This window comes from Macaca fascicularis, chromosome 8 (assembly GCF_037993035.2).
Source record: "Macaca fascicularis isolate 582-1 chromosome 8, T2T-MFA8v1.1".
In the NCBI taxonomy this organism is placed as follows: Eukaryota; Metazoa; Chordata; class Mammalia; order Primates; family Cercopithecidae; genus Macaca; species Macaca fascicularis.
Genome location: NC_088382.1, coordinates 3,923,678 through 3,941,256, shown reverse-complemented (window position 1 = coordinate 3,941,256; position 17,579 = coordinate 3,923,678). Strand labels below are relative to the sequence as shown.

The 17,579-nt window shown below is 39.1% G+C and overlaps 1 protein-coding gene across 2 annotated transcripts in view; it reads left to right on the top strand.

The window, feature by feature from the left end:
- Positions 1 to 17,579, top strand: part of CSMD1 (CUB and Sushi multiple domains 1) — a 2,045,798-nt gene that overhangs the window by 1,427,474 nt on the left and 600,745 nt on the right. For both annotated transcript variants that reach the window (XM_005562521.5, XM_065518732.2), the window contains exon 10: positions 3,697 to 3,818. In XM_005562521.5, the coding sequence (XP_005562578.3) occupies positions 3,697 to 3,818 (122 nt within the window). The remainder of the gene's footprint in view (positions 1 to 3,696; positions 3,819 to 17,579) is intronic.

The window sequence follows — 17,579 nt, the reverse complement described above, 5'->3', positions numbered from 1 at the left end:
ACTTTGGATAAATTCGTATTCAAATAGATCCCCCCAATAGGCGACAAAGCAACATTGATACGGTTTTTAGATAAGATGATGGTAGCCATCTGCTTCTTTTGCAAGGGCCTGCGTGCATTGCTGAGATTTTCTCGACACCCATTATTCTTCCTGCCTTGTAGGCTGCTGCACCCGTGCCTATTTAACTAGAGGATTTCTAAGGGAGGACAGCAGACATCCCTAACAGATCATCCCCAAAGCTCCTTGACACTCCTTCATTGGATCTACTCAGTATGAAGCTCAGCCCTGTGTCATCTCTTCTTTCTCAGCCTGTCCCATTTTCTTCTCTAGCTCTTCTTTTTCTTTTTTCCAAATACCACATTTTTACAAGTTTAACATATGATAGACATGAGAAATCATACCCTTCTGGTGCTTCACAGCAGGCACCTAGGACACAAAACGATGGGCAGGGCCAGCTTTAGGGATCCTTCCATCAGGGAAGTTGATGGAGGGGAAGATGTGGGTGTGCTCAATGGAGGGCTGTGTGCTGGCTCTTCTCTCTCCATGATGAAATTCAGAGAAATTAATGTAATCTTTCCTGGCCCAGGTAATAAGGTGAGCTGCAAGACAGCTAGAGGACAACAGACACTCTGTTCACCACCGTGTGGACATCAGCTGGTGGAAATCACAATAGCTCAAGCCACAGGGTGGTTGTTTAATAAGGACTCTACAAATGCATGGTTGAACTTGCAGTCATTCCAGTTAAAAAACTGAGAGTTATTCTGACTAGTAGAAAACCCTAGATGCAAGGAAGCAATAACTAAATAAATCATAATGAGCCAGATAAGGGGTGCATCATCAGATGGTAAAGAAGCAGATGATTAGGTTGGAATAGATTTAGAAAGGCAAACACTGAGAAAGGAGCACAAGCTTTCAACAATGTGCTAAGGAGGAGGGTTAGAATTACATCATTACAGTTAGGTTGTGTGACTTAAGGCTGTTACACCTATTCAGAAGCTACGCTAATATTTATTGAGGAAACTATCAGATTCTATAAATTGTTCTAATTGGTGAAGTTAGACAGATGAACAAACCAGACACAAATCTCTGGCCTGAATATTCCCAATATTCATTTCGGATGACCATTTTGATGGCTTCATACAAAAAAATGCAAAAAATAAATAATTTGTTATTAAAATATGTTGCAAAGATGGAGAGAGATTTCTAAATTTAAAAAGAAACATTATGGGTTCATTTGCAAGCTTTTGGTAAAGAATGTCTGTGAAGGAACTGGGCCCATGACTCGCTTTATGTGAAACTCCGTACTTCAGAGGCCTGAAAACGTGGTGGAGGAATGGTTTCCTATGCATATTTTACTAAAAGTTACTTCACAGATCAAACATAATGCATGAGATGCATTTCATGAGATGCTGGTAGCCAATTTTCATAAGCCAAGTGAGGGACCATCTTCACAGCAGGCACCTAGGACACAAAGCCATGGGCAGGAACAGCTTTAGGGATCCTTCCAGCAGGGAACATCTGGGTCAATGCGGGGCTGAGCCTACCTTGTCAGTAGGATTGTAACAAATGACCTTCCCCCTGCAAATGTTTTTCAGATGTACTTTCTAAGAGCTTGAAATGCAGACTGACCATGCCAATATGGTTACATTGATTCACAATTAAATCAACAAGTATTGATGAACGCTACATGATGTTTAGAATAGCTGTGAATTTAAGTGTTACAAAGTAGGAAAATGCAACATAAAGGTATTACAACTCAGATTTTATTGATTATCACCTTTTTCAAAGGTTTTCTAGCTGGATAATGCTAATATTAGAGGGCTTTAAGATTTCACATCTAAAGTTTATGATCCTCTCTGAGAATAGCTCATTAAAAACAGACTCATTAGAGAGTGATATCTTAGCATACAGGAGGGGTCCATGTTTTCATTCAGTCCTTTGTCCAGTGTCCAACGACACACCTACTGAGTTTTGAAAACCCAGTTATGTTTTACCCATGTTTGTTTTTCATTTGGACAGTAAATGCCAGTATTTTAAAAGTTAATTTTTTTATTTTTATTTATTAATTTTTTGTTTTAATAGAGACAGGGTTTCACCATGTTAGCCAGGATGGTCTCGATCTCCTGACTTCATGATCTGCCCGCCTTGGCCTCCCAAAGGGCTGGGATTACAGGCGTGAACCACCACGCCTGACAAAAGTTAATTTTAACACACTTATCAATGTAGACTAGGTCAATTTTTAGCCAGTTATTTCCATGGTAAGTAGAAAGCAATGGAACAGTTATCTCAAATCATCTCATCCCATTTTCACATGTCTGGGACTACAGCATTGTATGCAGTGCTGAGGAGGGACAGGTAAATGCAAAAGGAGGACTGTTCCTAAGCTCAGGGAGTGCATAACCTTTTAGGAGACTGAGATCTCAGATGAATAGTCACAGTAGATTAAGGATTAAAGAAGTATTATGAGGAACAGGCATGATTTGTCTTATTATTATTACATTGACATTCATAAAAGAGAGAAATGTCTGGTTCTGGAGGCCCTTTGGAAAACCTATGTTCAATGGTTGATTCTTTTTCCCCCACAAAGTAGCCCTTGTTAAGTCACAAGTGCTGTTCTGCTGAGTTTTGTAGCGGAGGCTCCTAGAAGAATAACTGACTTGAAGACAGGTTTAAACTCAAGGAATGAAAAAATGAAGGATGGGCTATGATGAGGATTAATCCTTCCTATGAAACATTTTTTTCAGTTTGTGTCATAGGATGTCTTAGGAAAATGAAGCAGAAGCTCGCTTACATTAATTTCTTCTTGTGAAATTAGTTTCTCCTGCTCCTTTCTGAAACCCAGTTTAAATTATTAACGTTAAAACCAGAGTCTATGCTGACATTATATTTCTAAACTATGTCTATTGATTTGAAAAAAAAAACTCCTTTCATAAAGTGGAGGCCAATTAAATTATTTTTATATTCCAGACTAAGTTCTATATATTGAATTATGCAATTTCTATGCTTCACTCAGTCTTTCATTTCAACTTTAAGATTTTTTTTTAATTTTTAAAGTCACCATTCATATTTTCTTTTTTTAAACTGTCAATAATGTTTTAAGTTCCTATTTGCATTGTGTGGTAAATAAATTGTTATAGTTTGTTGTAGAATAGAATCTAAAGGTAGAAAGTAACTTTGGAGATCATCTGCTCCAAAATCCTTTTTTAAAGTTGAAAAGGCACCGTTTATTGGAGGTCACACAGTGTAAGAGGTAGCTGAGATGGTAACTCTGGTTGAATTCCACTCCACGGTGCCTTTCCCTCTGTCTTACTGCAGTCACCCACCATTAGGTGTGTATGGAGACTCTCTGAACAACGAGACGTACATGAAGACTCTCTCTGAGTCACAATGGGATTTGAAATGGGCTACTTTGGTATTGACATTACCCATGGTGCTATCATCTGTTAGATCCTTTGGTGAGTGGAAAGGCCTTTGGAAAACATAAAGTGCCCCAGCATAACACTGCAGATACCAAACAAAAATACTGCCGGCCCAGCAGTCCACTTGCTGATTGGAGTCCATGCCCCAGTTGGAGTCCATGCACCATGTTTTTACTGTGATTAGATAATAGCTAACTTGAAATTTCCCATAAATGTTATGTCTTTACCAAACTGACAAAATGTTCTAGAAGATAACCTCATTTCTATGTGTTTCCAGCTAGAACATGTGGATCCAATCTGCGTGGGCCCAGCGGCGTCATCACCTCCCCTAATTACCCGGTTCAGTATGAAGATAACGCACACTGCGTGTGGGTCATCACCACTGCCGACCCGGACAAGGTAAGGCTCCACCTCCAACCCCTGTGGCTAATGCACACCACCCTCTGATAGGATCTGCTGTTGAAGCAAACAGCCCAGCAAAGGCCCTCCGTCCTTAGTCTTTACTGTTTGAATTTAAAAGTTCCGGCTGCATCCTGTGTCTAGATGCCACATTCGTTGCAGAGCAGCCTGAGATTGAGATACAAAGTGAGTATTCTCAGTGTGGTACCGTTTAGTGATTCTAGAGATGAAGTCTGTGTGCCTCCTTTATGTATCATAGCACTTTCTCTTATGTCTTTTTCAACTCAAGTCTCATCCACTATATCACAAGCTTTCTTAAATACCCCAGTATTTTTGCATAGTATGACTAAGTGTTGGAAATGCTCCTACTATACTCAGACGCAAAAATACTGTCTTTTGGCCGAGCTCGGTGGCTCAAGCCAGTAATCCCAGCACTTTGGGAGGCCAAGGTGAGTGGATCACTTGAGGTCAGGAGTTCTAAAACCAGTCTGGCCAACATGGTGGAACCCCGTCTCTACTAAAAAATACAAACAAAAATTAGCTGGGCTTGGTGGTAGGCACCTGTCATCCCAGGTACTGGGAGGCTGAGGCAAGGGAATCGCTTGAACCCAGGAAACAGAGCTTGAAGTGGGCCAAGCTTGCGCCACTGCGTTCCAGCCTGGGCAACAGAGCAAGACTCCATATCAAAAAAAAAAAAAAAAAGATACAAAACAATACTCTCTTTTGAATCATTTTCTACAGTTCATGTGTTTCTTCTCATAAACTATATACATTTTTTAAGAATTAAACATCTGAGCGTGTTTTCCTATTTCTTATCTTGAATACTTTGTGTAAAATATATATTTCCTCCAGGGTAGTAAAAGAGGACAATACTATGTTATTTCTCTATAAGTTTGTGTACATAGTTTGCAATTACATTACTACATTTTAAATCTTAGGATAGAAATTGTAATCACAATCACGTTTCATTGGCTATCAAATGAATTTTTTTAACTTCTTTTAAGTTCACTATAGATGCTTGCCAGTAGGAAGAAAAAATAAGGTAGACATCTTCATATTGACTTGACTTAAAAAAAAAAACTGTCAGAAAACTATTATAGGTATGGATTTCACTTAAATTATGTGATATTAAAATAATTATATTTATAGTAATATTGAATTTACTGAACCCCACTATTTACCAATTATTGAGTTATTACCAACAGTTCTGTGTCTAAATGATTGTCTCTTCATTTTTACATTTTATTAAAATATCCATCTTATTTTTATAGCTTCCTCTCAAAGCTGTTGAGTTCCCAGTTCTAAAAGAGAAGTGTTCTGATTTTAGATTCAGTAGCGTGTTCATCACACATGCCTTTTGGTTTTGGTTGGCTTATTTTAGTTCTCAAATCTCAGTTATTATTTATGTAAAAATTCAAGCTTTAATGAGCAGAGCTGGGTAAAACTCCAGGGTGCTGCAGGCTTTCGGAAACACTGAGGAATTTCTGGGCTGTCTTTGCTGTGACAGAAGCTTCCGAGTTTGACTCTGGTATTTCTCAGGATGCTAGAGCTGTGTGGTACCCTGGGCATCAGCTATAGTGCTACATACCTTGTTTTCTCTATATGCTACTCAACGGTTTAGTTATTCCATTTTTTACCAAGAACCTACTATTTTTCAGTACTTGCAATCATCACTTTAGAAACCAGCTCTACCACTCAGCAGTTGCATGAATTTGGGCAAGAGATATAGTAATAGCATTTACCTTAGAGAGTAGTTGTGAAAAATAAATCAATCCACATGTTGCATAAGTAAATGCAGTATCATTATTATAAGCTGCTAATACTGGTACTGCAACATAAACAAGCATAAGATAAATAGAAAAAAACACTTATTAACAATTCATTAACTATTTACTAAGCCATCTCATTCATTTGTCTCACAAAACGGAGAGTTATATTTCAATCTGAATTAAAATTATATACTATATGACTAGTGTATTGATAATTATGTTTACTAATTTCTGCCTTTACATACTTTTAAATAATTAGAATATTCTGTTTGGTCTCCAGAAAGTGAAATCATACAACATTGAGAATTTAGAAAAGTTCTGAAAGTTAGATAGTAGAACTTTCCCGAGTAGAAGTAATAGTAGTACAGAAATAGTAGAACAATTGAGTTTGTTTGGGGGATATATTAGGTGTTGATTTGAATTAAGAGTACATAGATGACATGCATATCCATAGGGACTCAAATAAAAGCAAATATTTTGTGTTAGAGGGATTGAGATGTGATCGAGACCAGAACTATCTGATGGGGACATTTTTAAAATACAGAATTATGTTACTTCTGCAATTTGAGAGGCAGAAGGAACTCTTCTTGGATTTTTTTTTTTAAAGAAAATATAGCTAAAAGCAATTAATTAGATCAAATCAACGGAATAGTTTAGTTAACCTGTATATGTTCCAGGTGGTTTTATAAGAATTGCATGAATCTATCACAAATTTTAAAAGTGTTTGAAAGTGGAGATTACATAAAATTAGAAACACAGCAATGAGTGGCTCTCCAGAAAGCACCCTGCCTCTGCTGCCTGTGATGAGGCTGCACCAAGCCCCTCTCCTGCCCACCGCCCTGCTCTTAGCCCACTTCACAGTGGCAGAGCCTCAGCCCTGCCTCAACGACTCCCGGAGTCTCCTGCTTTCCGCCCCAGGCTCTGCACTCAGAGTTTGCAAAGCCTGCAGGAGTCCTCTCCTCCTTTTGACACAGCCTCACCTGGACTGAGAGGGGGCTCCCACCGCCCTTCCTGGCTAGAGGAGTGATCAAATGCGCCCCTCTAATGCGTCAGGCAGAAAACTCTGAGATGAATTTTCACAGCTCTGCAGCCATCCCTAGCAAGATGGAGCCAAATGCCTGCAGGGACACTGACTCAGTATCCCACTCACGGGTGGGATTTCTTTCCATCCCCTTCTTTCGCTTCTCTTGAAGTCAGATGCATGGGCTGCCATCTAGCAAGGCTGGGCTTTAGGGGGATCCACGAGGAGACGAACTTGAACACGCAGTAACATCACTTCTTCCTGTAGCCCTTTCGGTGGAGAGGAAGGAAGTACACCCTAACAGCTTTTGAGAAAAATTGGCTAGCCAAAAGTAGAAAGCTGAAACTGGATCCTTTCCTTACTCCTTATACGAAAATTAATTCAAGATGGATTAGAGACTTAAATGTTAGACCTAACACCATAAAAACCCTAGAAGAAAACCTAGGTAATACCATTCAGGACATAGGCATCGGCAAGGACTTCATGTCTAAAACACCAAAAGCAACGGCAACAAAAGCCAAAATTGACAAATGGGATCTCATTAAACTAAAGAGCTTCTGCACAGCAGAAGAAACTACCATCAGAGTGAACAGGCAACCTACAGAATGGGAGAAAATTTTGGCAATCTACTCATCTGACAAAGGGCTAATATCCAGAACCTACAAAGAACTCAAACAAATTTACAAGAAAGAAACAACCCCATCAAAAAGTGGGCAAAGGATATGAACAGACAGTTCTCAAAAGAAGACATTCGTACAGCCAACAGACACATGAAAAAATGCTCATCATCACTGGCCATCAGAGAAATGCAAATCAAAACCACAATGAGATAGCAGCTCACACCAGTTAGAATGGCGATCATTAAAAAGTCAGGAAACAACAGGTGCTGGAGAGGATGTGGAGAAATAGGAACACTTTTACACTGTTGGTGGGATTGTAAACTAGTTCAACCATTATGGAAAACAGTATGGCGATTCCTCAAGGATCTAGAACTAGAAGTACCATATGACCCAGCCATCCCATTACTGGGTATTATGCCCAAAGGATTATAAATCATGCTGCTATAAAGACACATGCACACATATGTTTATTGCGGCACTATTCACAATAGCAAAGACTTGGAATCAACCCAAATGTCCATCAGTGACAGACTGGATGAAGAAAATGTGGCACATATACACCATGGAATACTATGCAGCCATAAAAAAGGATGAGTTTGTGTCCTTTGTAGGGACATGGATGCAGCTGGAAACCATCATTCTCAGCAAACTATCGCAAGAACAGAAAACCAAACACTCATAGGTCGGAACTGAACAATGAGATCACTTGGACTCGGGAAGGGGAACATCACACACCGGGGCCTATCATGGGGAGGGGGGAGGGATTGCATTGGGAGTTATACCTGATGTTAATGACGAGTTGATGGGTGCTGATGAGTTGATGGGTGCAGCACACCAACATGGCACAAGTATACATGTGTAACAAACCTGCACGTTATGCACATGTACCCTAGAACTTAAAGTATAATAATAATAATAATAATAAAAGAAGGAGACGTGAGAGGCAGAGTTTGGAATCTAATACAGTACTTCAGATGAAAGATAGTAAGGTCTGAAACAGAGCAGACGCCATGGAGTGGTGCAGGGAAATCACCCCAGACTTGTCTCAGATGGAGACTCAGCAAGACTGGAGACCTCCCAGCGCAGGGAGGGAGGAACACGGGACCCCAGGGCATGGGGAGGGAGGAACACAGGACCCCAGGGCATGGGGAGGAGGAACACGGGTCCCCGAGGCATGGGAGGGAGGAACACAGGATGCCCTAGCATGGGAGGGAGGAACACAGGATGCCCTAGCATGGGGAGGAGGAACACGGGACCCCGGGGCATGGGGAGAAGGAACATCGTATTCTCTGGGACCTTACACTCCTGCCGGCTTACCCCTGCAGCGGCCTCCAGTAGGTGCTGTGGGTGTGGGAAACAGGAGAGAGGCAGATGACACCGTGGGTGAGAGGCAGAGCCTGAGGCAGGTGGGCATTCCTGCTACTTTCGCAGAGGAGTCTTGGTAAATCTCTGCTGCCTTGAACAGTTACTAATAATGCCTCTACTGCATTCTCAAAATCTTTCTAGTTCAGAACAGTGTATGTTCTCTATACCTTAACCAGGGAACAGACTTCAGGGACCAATTTCTTTATGTAGGAGAGGTGTGTGGCATTAGGCACAGGGACAGCGAGGTGCTTACTCTCCATCCAAGTCCATGGAATGGGCAGAGGCACAGTTAGAATTCACCGGTGTGTTGTTAGGCGAAGAAACCAGACATTAGGATGACAGCATGCAGAAAGCAGACTATAGTCCAAGAAGGCCTTGTTGATGGCGTCGTTTTTCTCTCAAAGTCAATTGGAGGTAAATTTTGCCTCAACTGTAGTGAGAATGATCTTCCACCCGTAAGTGCCATTACAGAGTTTTAAAAGACTGAAGTGTTTTGCCCTGGAGTGGAATACCCACGGTTTCCATGGGAAAACGCTGCCATCAAGCTAAGTCTTCAAGGGAATTGATTAACATCTTTCTGGTACTTTCAAAATTCATTTAAATCCAGATTACACATCAATAATCATAAATATTTTTATTCTATATGAAAGATGTGCCTATAGCACATTTTAGTTTATATATGATTTTCCTACACATACTAGAATAATTGAAATTCTATCTAAAAAGTAGCTTTGAGTTCCTATTGTTTAAACCTTTTACAACTTGACAGAGGGGAAATCAAGATCCAGGAAAGTGAAACTTCCTGTCATCCCACTGCAATGTGAGAATGCTTTATTAGCTTGCTTGCTTTCCACCATAAATAAATGAAAGAGCAGGTTATTTGCTACCTCAATAGGATATTTTTGGCTGTAAGTAACAGGAGAGCCAACTGAAAACCAAAAGTTTGGGGGTTACCTTATTTTACATAACAAAGGGGCAGAGTCAAGGAGTGTCCAGGTTGTATTCAGTAGCTCTGTGGTATCATTGCAGCTCAGGTGTTTGACATTTTTCCTGCCCCTTTGTTATGTAAAATAAGGTAACCCCCAAACTTTTGGGGTTTACCTTAAACCCCACTCTCCAGAGCGGAGACAATATTTCCCCTCAGTTCTCAAGACATCTGCAACCATCCGAGGCTTTAGTTCCAGATCGGGTCATATGTAATGAAATGAGGCATGTTTGGCTAGAGATGGAAGACATGCTTCCTAGAATTTGTCTTGCCAACTTCCTTCATATCCCATTGGGTCAAATGCCTGTGGTTCAGTTCCCACACTGCCAAGGAAAGAAATATCTAGAAGCCAGGAAGAGGAGCCGATGGCTAGTGTGTGGTGATCAGTGGTGTCCATCACATCCAGGCAAGCCAGACGCCAAGGAAAGAGGTTGGAATTAACACTAGTATATCTTTTGCGTATGATGTGATTCAAATCACACTGTCTTCCTTTTACTTTAGTTTTATGGCTACCATCCATTAACACTCACGATGTATGTTCTTTCATTTTTTTAAAGTGGACTTTTAAACTTGTCCAAAACACAAAATGACCAATAATGAATTTAGGCAGCTTAGGTTTATACAGTTCTCTTCTCTCCTTTTAGAAGTTTATTTTTTCTCTCTCATCTTTGTGCACACTTACACAGACGTTGCATATATTTTCTTGATTGTGAGGAGTTAACAACTAACACATTAAATTTCAGTTATTTTGTGTTATATTGCTTCAGAAATTATTTGCCCTTTGTCATTTATCTCGGAGAAATGTTCAGAGAAGAAACAAAGTATTCCAGGTTGACATAACCGCACAACCAATACTCTTAGCAGAGCACCACTTAGACACCTGAAGGCATCTCAATTAAGCAGAATTACCATCCAAATTAAGCAGCAGCCATTGCCATTAAGTATAATTAGGCTTAATTTGATTCCTTGGGAGACATTCCAAGTAAGTGGGTTTCTCAATTAAGTGCACGTTGATGAAAGCGTATTACGTATTGAACATGAGAGAAAAGAACACTTACATAAAAGTTTCCAGGCAATGACTTCTTGCCAGAAGCATTGATGGAGCATTTTGGATAGGAAGAATTTGCACACTTCGGTTTGTATGTTTGACCTGGTCTGCAAACTTTAAGAAACAAGATAGGACAGAAAACTAAAGTCAGTTTCCAACGCCAATTATCTATTAGTCAATACGTTCTTCTCTTTTTTTGAAACATTTAATCCTCTCTGATTCATACTCTTTCCTAGGCTTATTTCGACTTCGACTGTTGTATAACCAAGTGCCTTGGGTCAGTTTATCGCAAGTATTTATGTAAAACTCCTCATACAAAATAATTCATGGTGGAAGCTTAGCATCTCTCCTAGTAATGCACATGACATGGTATCGTGCTATATCATGTCAAAAGGAACATGAAATATCTGTCATTAGAAAATCTAAAACTATTAGAGGAAACTAGCATCTTCTACACAGGAAATTATAAAATGAAAGGTCTCTCAAGAAGATTCCTTTAGTGGAGAAGCAGATTTTTAAACAATTGGAACGACTCATTCCAGGGTATTGTGGTAGAAAGTCAATGCAAAGTAATATAGTAATGTGATATTTCTAAATATGTTTTATTGTAGACACATTTGACAATCCAGCTATTTTCAGAACTCTTGATGAGTCCTGCAATCAGAATTCTTGAGAGAGTAATATGTATTGTGAGATTTGTGTTATAGTAATTAAGATAAAATTCTCTCAAAAGTTTATCCCTGGGGTCTTCATTGGAAAGCTTAAATATGTCATGGAAGACCTGCCTTCTACTGACTGATTTTATAAAGTTTATCCCCAGGGTCTTCATTGGAAAGATTGAATATATCGTGGGAGACCTGCCTTCTACTAACTTCTTTTATGTATAAATGTATGCATGCATGCATATAATATATATATACATGCATAGATAAACACACCTGTATATACACACATACGCAATATATCAGCTGGAATGAGAGGTGTGTGTTTGAAGTTCAAAATTTCTGTTATATAGCTCTCAAATACATATATAGATAAATACATAGATATATACGCACACATTTTAAATACATTCTGTGGTGACATAATTTCAGCTACTGATTCTAATTTGAGCTTCTTGTTGAATACTTCTGTTGCTATTAAAGCTCATTAAAATCTTTGAAGATTTAAAAAATCTCAAAACATTAGTGCATCTTATTTGTTTGTTCCTTGTTTCGTTTTCCTTTTTTTCCAGCTTTATTGGTGTATAATTGACAAATAAAAACTGTATAGACTCAAGGTGTAGTATGCATGCACAATAAAATATTACTCAGCTATAAAAAGGAAATCCTGCCATTGACAACAGCACACCAGCACACATGTATCTGACAGGTGTTCTGCTGAGTAAAGAAACTTTGATTAGGGAAATAAATACTCAAACATCCAGAACATTGTTTTATTGGGCAAGTGAATATCAGTAGTATATAACCCTCAAAAACACTTTCATAGGAATTTTCAAGTATTTCATTATAAGTTTATGTTTTATTATATATTTATAATGGAAATTATAAAATTATTTTAAAATATATTAAGTAAATCAATACTCAGAAACACATGTAATTCTAATAGTTGCTTCTGTCAGTGTCCACTTTTCTAAGGCATCAGATGAGTTCCCACAAATGCCAGATGCCTGCACAGTCATTGATGGGTTTCCATCTCTGGCGTCCATGGCGGACCCGTCCTAAACATTGAGCACTCATGATGTGTGGGAGGAAGAAGGAGAGTGATGAGGCACATTGATGAGGATAAGGAGTCCTACTCTATGAGGAGAAGGCAGGATCACTTAATACAGCAAAAAGTGACAGATACACAGAGGATGTTTAAGAAGGGCAAGTAGCAGAGGGTGTGAGGGGAGCGGGGGGAGAGATTGCGGGGAAGTGGAGGAAGGGCTTACATTCCAGAAATGGGAGGAGGGGAAATAACCAGTCTTTTTGTACAGGTGCATTGCTTGGGAATATTGCCGGTAAATAAGGCTGGGAATGTGAGCTGATACCAGAGGATAGGTATTATAGGCATTTTCTTTCTTTCCTTCCCTTCCCTTCCCTTCCCTCTCCTCCTCCTTCCCCTTCACTCCCTTCCCCCCTTCTCCTTCCCCCTCCCTCCCTTCCTTCCTTCCTTCTTTTGTTCTTTATTTACTTTTTATGTCTTCATGTATATATATATATATATTTATTTTTGAAGCTTTTATTTTAGGTTAAGGGATACACTTGCAGGTTTGCTAAATAGGTAAATTTGTGCCATGGTGGTTTGTTGTACAGATTATTTGATTGCCCAGGTGTTAAGCCTAGTGCCCAACAGTTTTTTTTTTTCTGATCCTCTGCCTCCTCCCACCCTGGACCCTCCAGTTGTTCCTAGTGACTGTTGTTTCCCTCTTTGTGTCCATGTATTTTCATCATTTGGTGCCCACCTAGAAGTGAGAACATGCAGTATATTGTTTTCTGCTCCTGGGCTGGTTTGCTAAGGATACTGGCCTCCAGCTTCGTCTATGCTCCTGCAAAGGACAAAACCTCATTCTTTTTGTATGGCTGCATAGTATTCCATGGTATACATGTACCACATTTTCTTTATCCAGTCTACCATCGATCAGCATTTAGCTTGACTTCATGTATTTGCTGTCATGAATAGTGCTGCAATGAACATACACCTGCATGTGTCTTTATGATAGAACAATTTATATTCCTCTGGGTGTGTACCCAGTAATGGGATTGCTGAGTCACATGGAATTTCTGTCTTTACATCTCTGAGGAATCACCACACTGCCTTCCGCAGAGGTTGACCTAATTTGCACTCCCACCAATGGTGTATAAGCGTTCCTTTTTCTCCTCAACCTCGCCAGCATCTGTTAAATTTTGACTTTTTAATAATAGCCATTCCAACTGGTGTGAGATGGTGGTTTTGATTTCCATTTCTCTAATGATCAGTGATGTTGACCTTTTTCTCATATGCTTCTTAGCTGAATGTATATCTTCTTTTGAAAAGTGTCTGTTCATATCTTTGCCCACTTTTTAATGGTTTTTTTTTTCTTGAAAACCTAAGTTCTTTTTCAATAAACCTTCACATCCTCTATGGACAAGGGAGATGGGGTGGGTTGGGTGTACCGGGACTGAGCACGCTCACAGCACGCCAGGAGGGGCTGGTGGAGGTGCAGGAGGAGTGGTACAGGGGTTGCTAGAGCCAGACCCCTCACTGCATCCTCTTCCTGCCACTGATAGTGTGTGGGATTTAGGGAAGCGAATGGATGGCTGTATATCCTGGGTCCATTTGTATTTCCTTTTGTATTAACTCTATCCACCTTTAAGTTTTGTTGTGATGAATATATAATTGATTTAAAGCACCTAGAATGTTATCTGCCAAGTACTAAGTCCTCCATCTTCTTTTTATTCTTTTTCTCAGCTCTTCCTCCTCCTCATCCTCCTTTTTCCTATCCCCCTCCTCTTCCCTCTCCTCCTCCTGTTCCTTGTCTTCTCCCCACTTTCCTTTCTCCTCTCTTTGTTGTTCTCCTCCACTCCTTCTCCTTCTCTCCTCCATCTTTTCCCTCTCTTTCTTCTCCTCCTCCTTCTTTTTCTGCTTATTTTAAATGACTAGGGTCAGCAAATATAAACAGGGCCCTGTATGACAGGCAAATAGTTTAAGTTTTATTCTCAAAGGAAATGGGTTGTCAGTGTATTATATTGATGAAAGGAATGGCATGAGAATATGTATACATTGGGAAGATTGGTCTGCATCAGGATGGCACAAAACTGGAAGCAGGAAAATCCAGAGCCTTATTGTAACTATGAAAGATGATATGAAACAAAATCAGGATGCTGGCATGACATTTGGGGAGGAAAAAAAATAGATTTGAGAGATGTCTCAGGGATACGTAATTAGTCACAGCAATTTGTGTGTTTCCACTACATCTTTCTTAATGAGTAACTTCTAATATCTAAAATAAAATAAGAAAAATTGCTTTAAACTTAATGCTTGCAAGAAAATCCTGATATGTTTATCAGATCTGTTTTTAGGGAAGGAGCTTTAACTTCTTTTATGATTCAACGGATTTTTTTCAGAACTTGAAGTAACAAATTCGGAGAGATGAAGAAGAGGCATTCATTTGCATTTGAAGTATTTGAAGGTTAAGATAGAAATCTATGTTGTATATATTGGTGTAAGACATTTTGAAATGCAGTCGGAATAGATACGGTTCAGTAGACTTTTTACTTAATGAGGGGATTCACAGATTGGTAGAGATGCAGAGATTAGACACACCACCCTTTCCCATAACACCGAAGGGAGCCTCACCCTCATTCAATCAGCCCTTTCCCAGTGCAAAGCCACAGTGGCTCTGCCTAACTGCCCTGTTCACTTTTCTCACATGCCACTGGGCAAATGAGGATGCCAGGCCAACTTGCCTTGACAGATCCCTTAGTTCATCTTGGCTGTTATCATTAATCTATCTTTCTTTCTTTTCTTTCTCTCTTTTCTTTTTTTTGCTAACCTGCACTATAGAGTTAAGTAGAGTCTTTATTTTTTTCCCAACATTTATTTTAAGTTCGGGGTACAGGTGCAGGACGTGCAGGTTTGTGACATAGGTAAATGTGTGCCATGGTGGTCTGCTGCACAGATCTTCCCATCACCTAGGTATTCAGCCCAGCGTTTCTTAGCTATTCATCGTCAATCTTATGGTGTTGATTCATTATTGTGTCCTTGTCAACTCTCCAACATATTTATCTCTGTGTGTCAGCCATTTCATTGTTAATGCCTTCCCCGTTACTGCTGCCTCATAGTTGCAACTTTTTTCATAAACCGAGTTGGGCTTTGGTGACAGCTTCCTTCTCACGCCTTTGTCATCACCCTTTTCAAGATCAGTTGTAGTTTTTGTTTGTTTGGTTGGCTGGTTTTTCTGCCGCAGGGGCACGTACATTCTCCTCTTTCTGCTGAATTGATTTTCTTATAACACCCCAATTCTTAACTTTTGGAACTAAATGGATTTATTTTTACCGCCTCCTCTTGGAAGTGAGAAATGAAATAGAAAACAAGGTCCATGCTTTCGATTTGCTTGCAAACAGGAATTTTACACACACACACACACACACACACACACTACACTACACTGTGGAGCCAGTATTTCTAGGAAGACTAATCCCTCATCAGTGTACAAGGTAAAGCGTTAAAGAGGTAAAGAATGACGTCACAGCTGTAGACAATAGACCCGCAACTATTTAGCAGGTGTGAGTGAATGAATGTCTAGACTTGTGTAGGAGTTATTTATGGACACCGAGGAAGACAAAAAATTCGGGTAACATCCTGGGAGAAAAGTTTACAGGATTTACTCAGTTTTTTGTTTTGTCTAAATAAAAGTTGCTTAAGTTAGGGAGAAGGAAAAAATTCTAGTATTCAGTAGTACAGTAGGAAAATTATAGTTAATGATAATTTATTGTATATTTCAAAATAGCTGTAAGAGAAGAATTTTAATCTTCCAAACACAAAGAAAGATACATGTTTGAAGTGAGTATCCTAGTTGCACTGTTTGATCATTATGCATCATATACACATACCAAAATATCACATGTACCCCCAAAACATATACAACTATAAGTCACATAAAATAAAAGTAGCTTAAAAAGACAGAACTTTAATGATTGTATACCCAGAATATACTCAAAAGAATGAACGTTAGTATTCATGACAAAAAGGTTTAAAAATGTGTTTGTTTGTCTGTTTTTGTTTTTTTTGAGATGGAGTCTAGCTCTGTCACCTAGGCTGGAGTGCAGTGGCATAATCTTGGCTCACTGCAGCCTCTGCCTCCCGAGATCAAGAAATTCTCCTGCTTCAGCCTCCCAAGTAGCTGTGATTACAGGCGCCTACAACCCGCCTAGCTAATTTTTGTATTTTTAGTAAAACCAGGGTTTCACTGTGTTGTCCAGGCTGGTCTCGAACTCCTGACCTTGTGATCTGCCCGCGTCGGCCCCCCAAAGTGCTGGGATTACAAGCATGAGCCACTGTGCCTGGCCAGGTGAAAAAATATTTTTACTTGTTTGTTTTTCTTTTGTTTTCTATGAGTAAGATGTGTATGTTTATATGGTTTAAGATACAGGGAGGTGTAAATACCTATTTTCTTTGGAGCTCAGTAAGTTTTACAGGTCTTAGATGTGGTCATTTTATATATATATATACCTTTTAATATGTTACCTATTTTATGCATTTGGACTTTTTTTTTTTTACAATTTTTCTCATTTTTAGTTTTTTTTTTAAGTACAGTAGTAATGATATGAGTAACAAAAACAAAGCAAAACCTTTTATATTCAGCAATTGTTTAAATTACACGCTCTTCGGTAACTCGGAAGGAGTGTGAGAAAAGTCACTAAAATCCCGGTTTGTGCAGAGATGTCACTTTAGAAGGAAGATACTAGAAAATAAGCAAAAAAAATAACCCAACTAAATAAAACATATTCAAATGGTGCCAAATATGTTAGGAGAATGAAACTGGTGGGATAAAAAAATTCTTGAAAATATTTATAAAATGAAGAAAAATTACAACCATGTATAATTTCTCCCTCCCAGATCATGACCTGGCAAAGAATGACATTGCATTCTAAATACTTTTACTTTCTTTTTGACTTCATATTATCTTGTGAACACCGTTCTATGCTGACATAATTCAATTGAAAATAATTGCTAAATGGATTTTTTTTAACTTTTAAGTTCAAGTGAACATGTGCAGTTTTGTTACATCGGTAAACTTGTGTCATGGGGGTTTGTTGTACACGTTACTTCATCACCCAGGAATTAAGTCTAGTGCCCATTAGTTGTTTTTCTTGATGCTCTTCCTCCTCCCACCTCCACCCTCCAATAGGCTCCATATTATTATTTTTAACCAATCACTTGTTTAACGTATAAGTCTTTGTGATTTTTTTCATTACTAACTATAATAG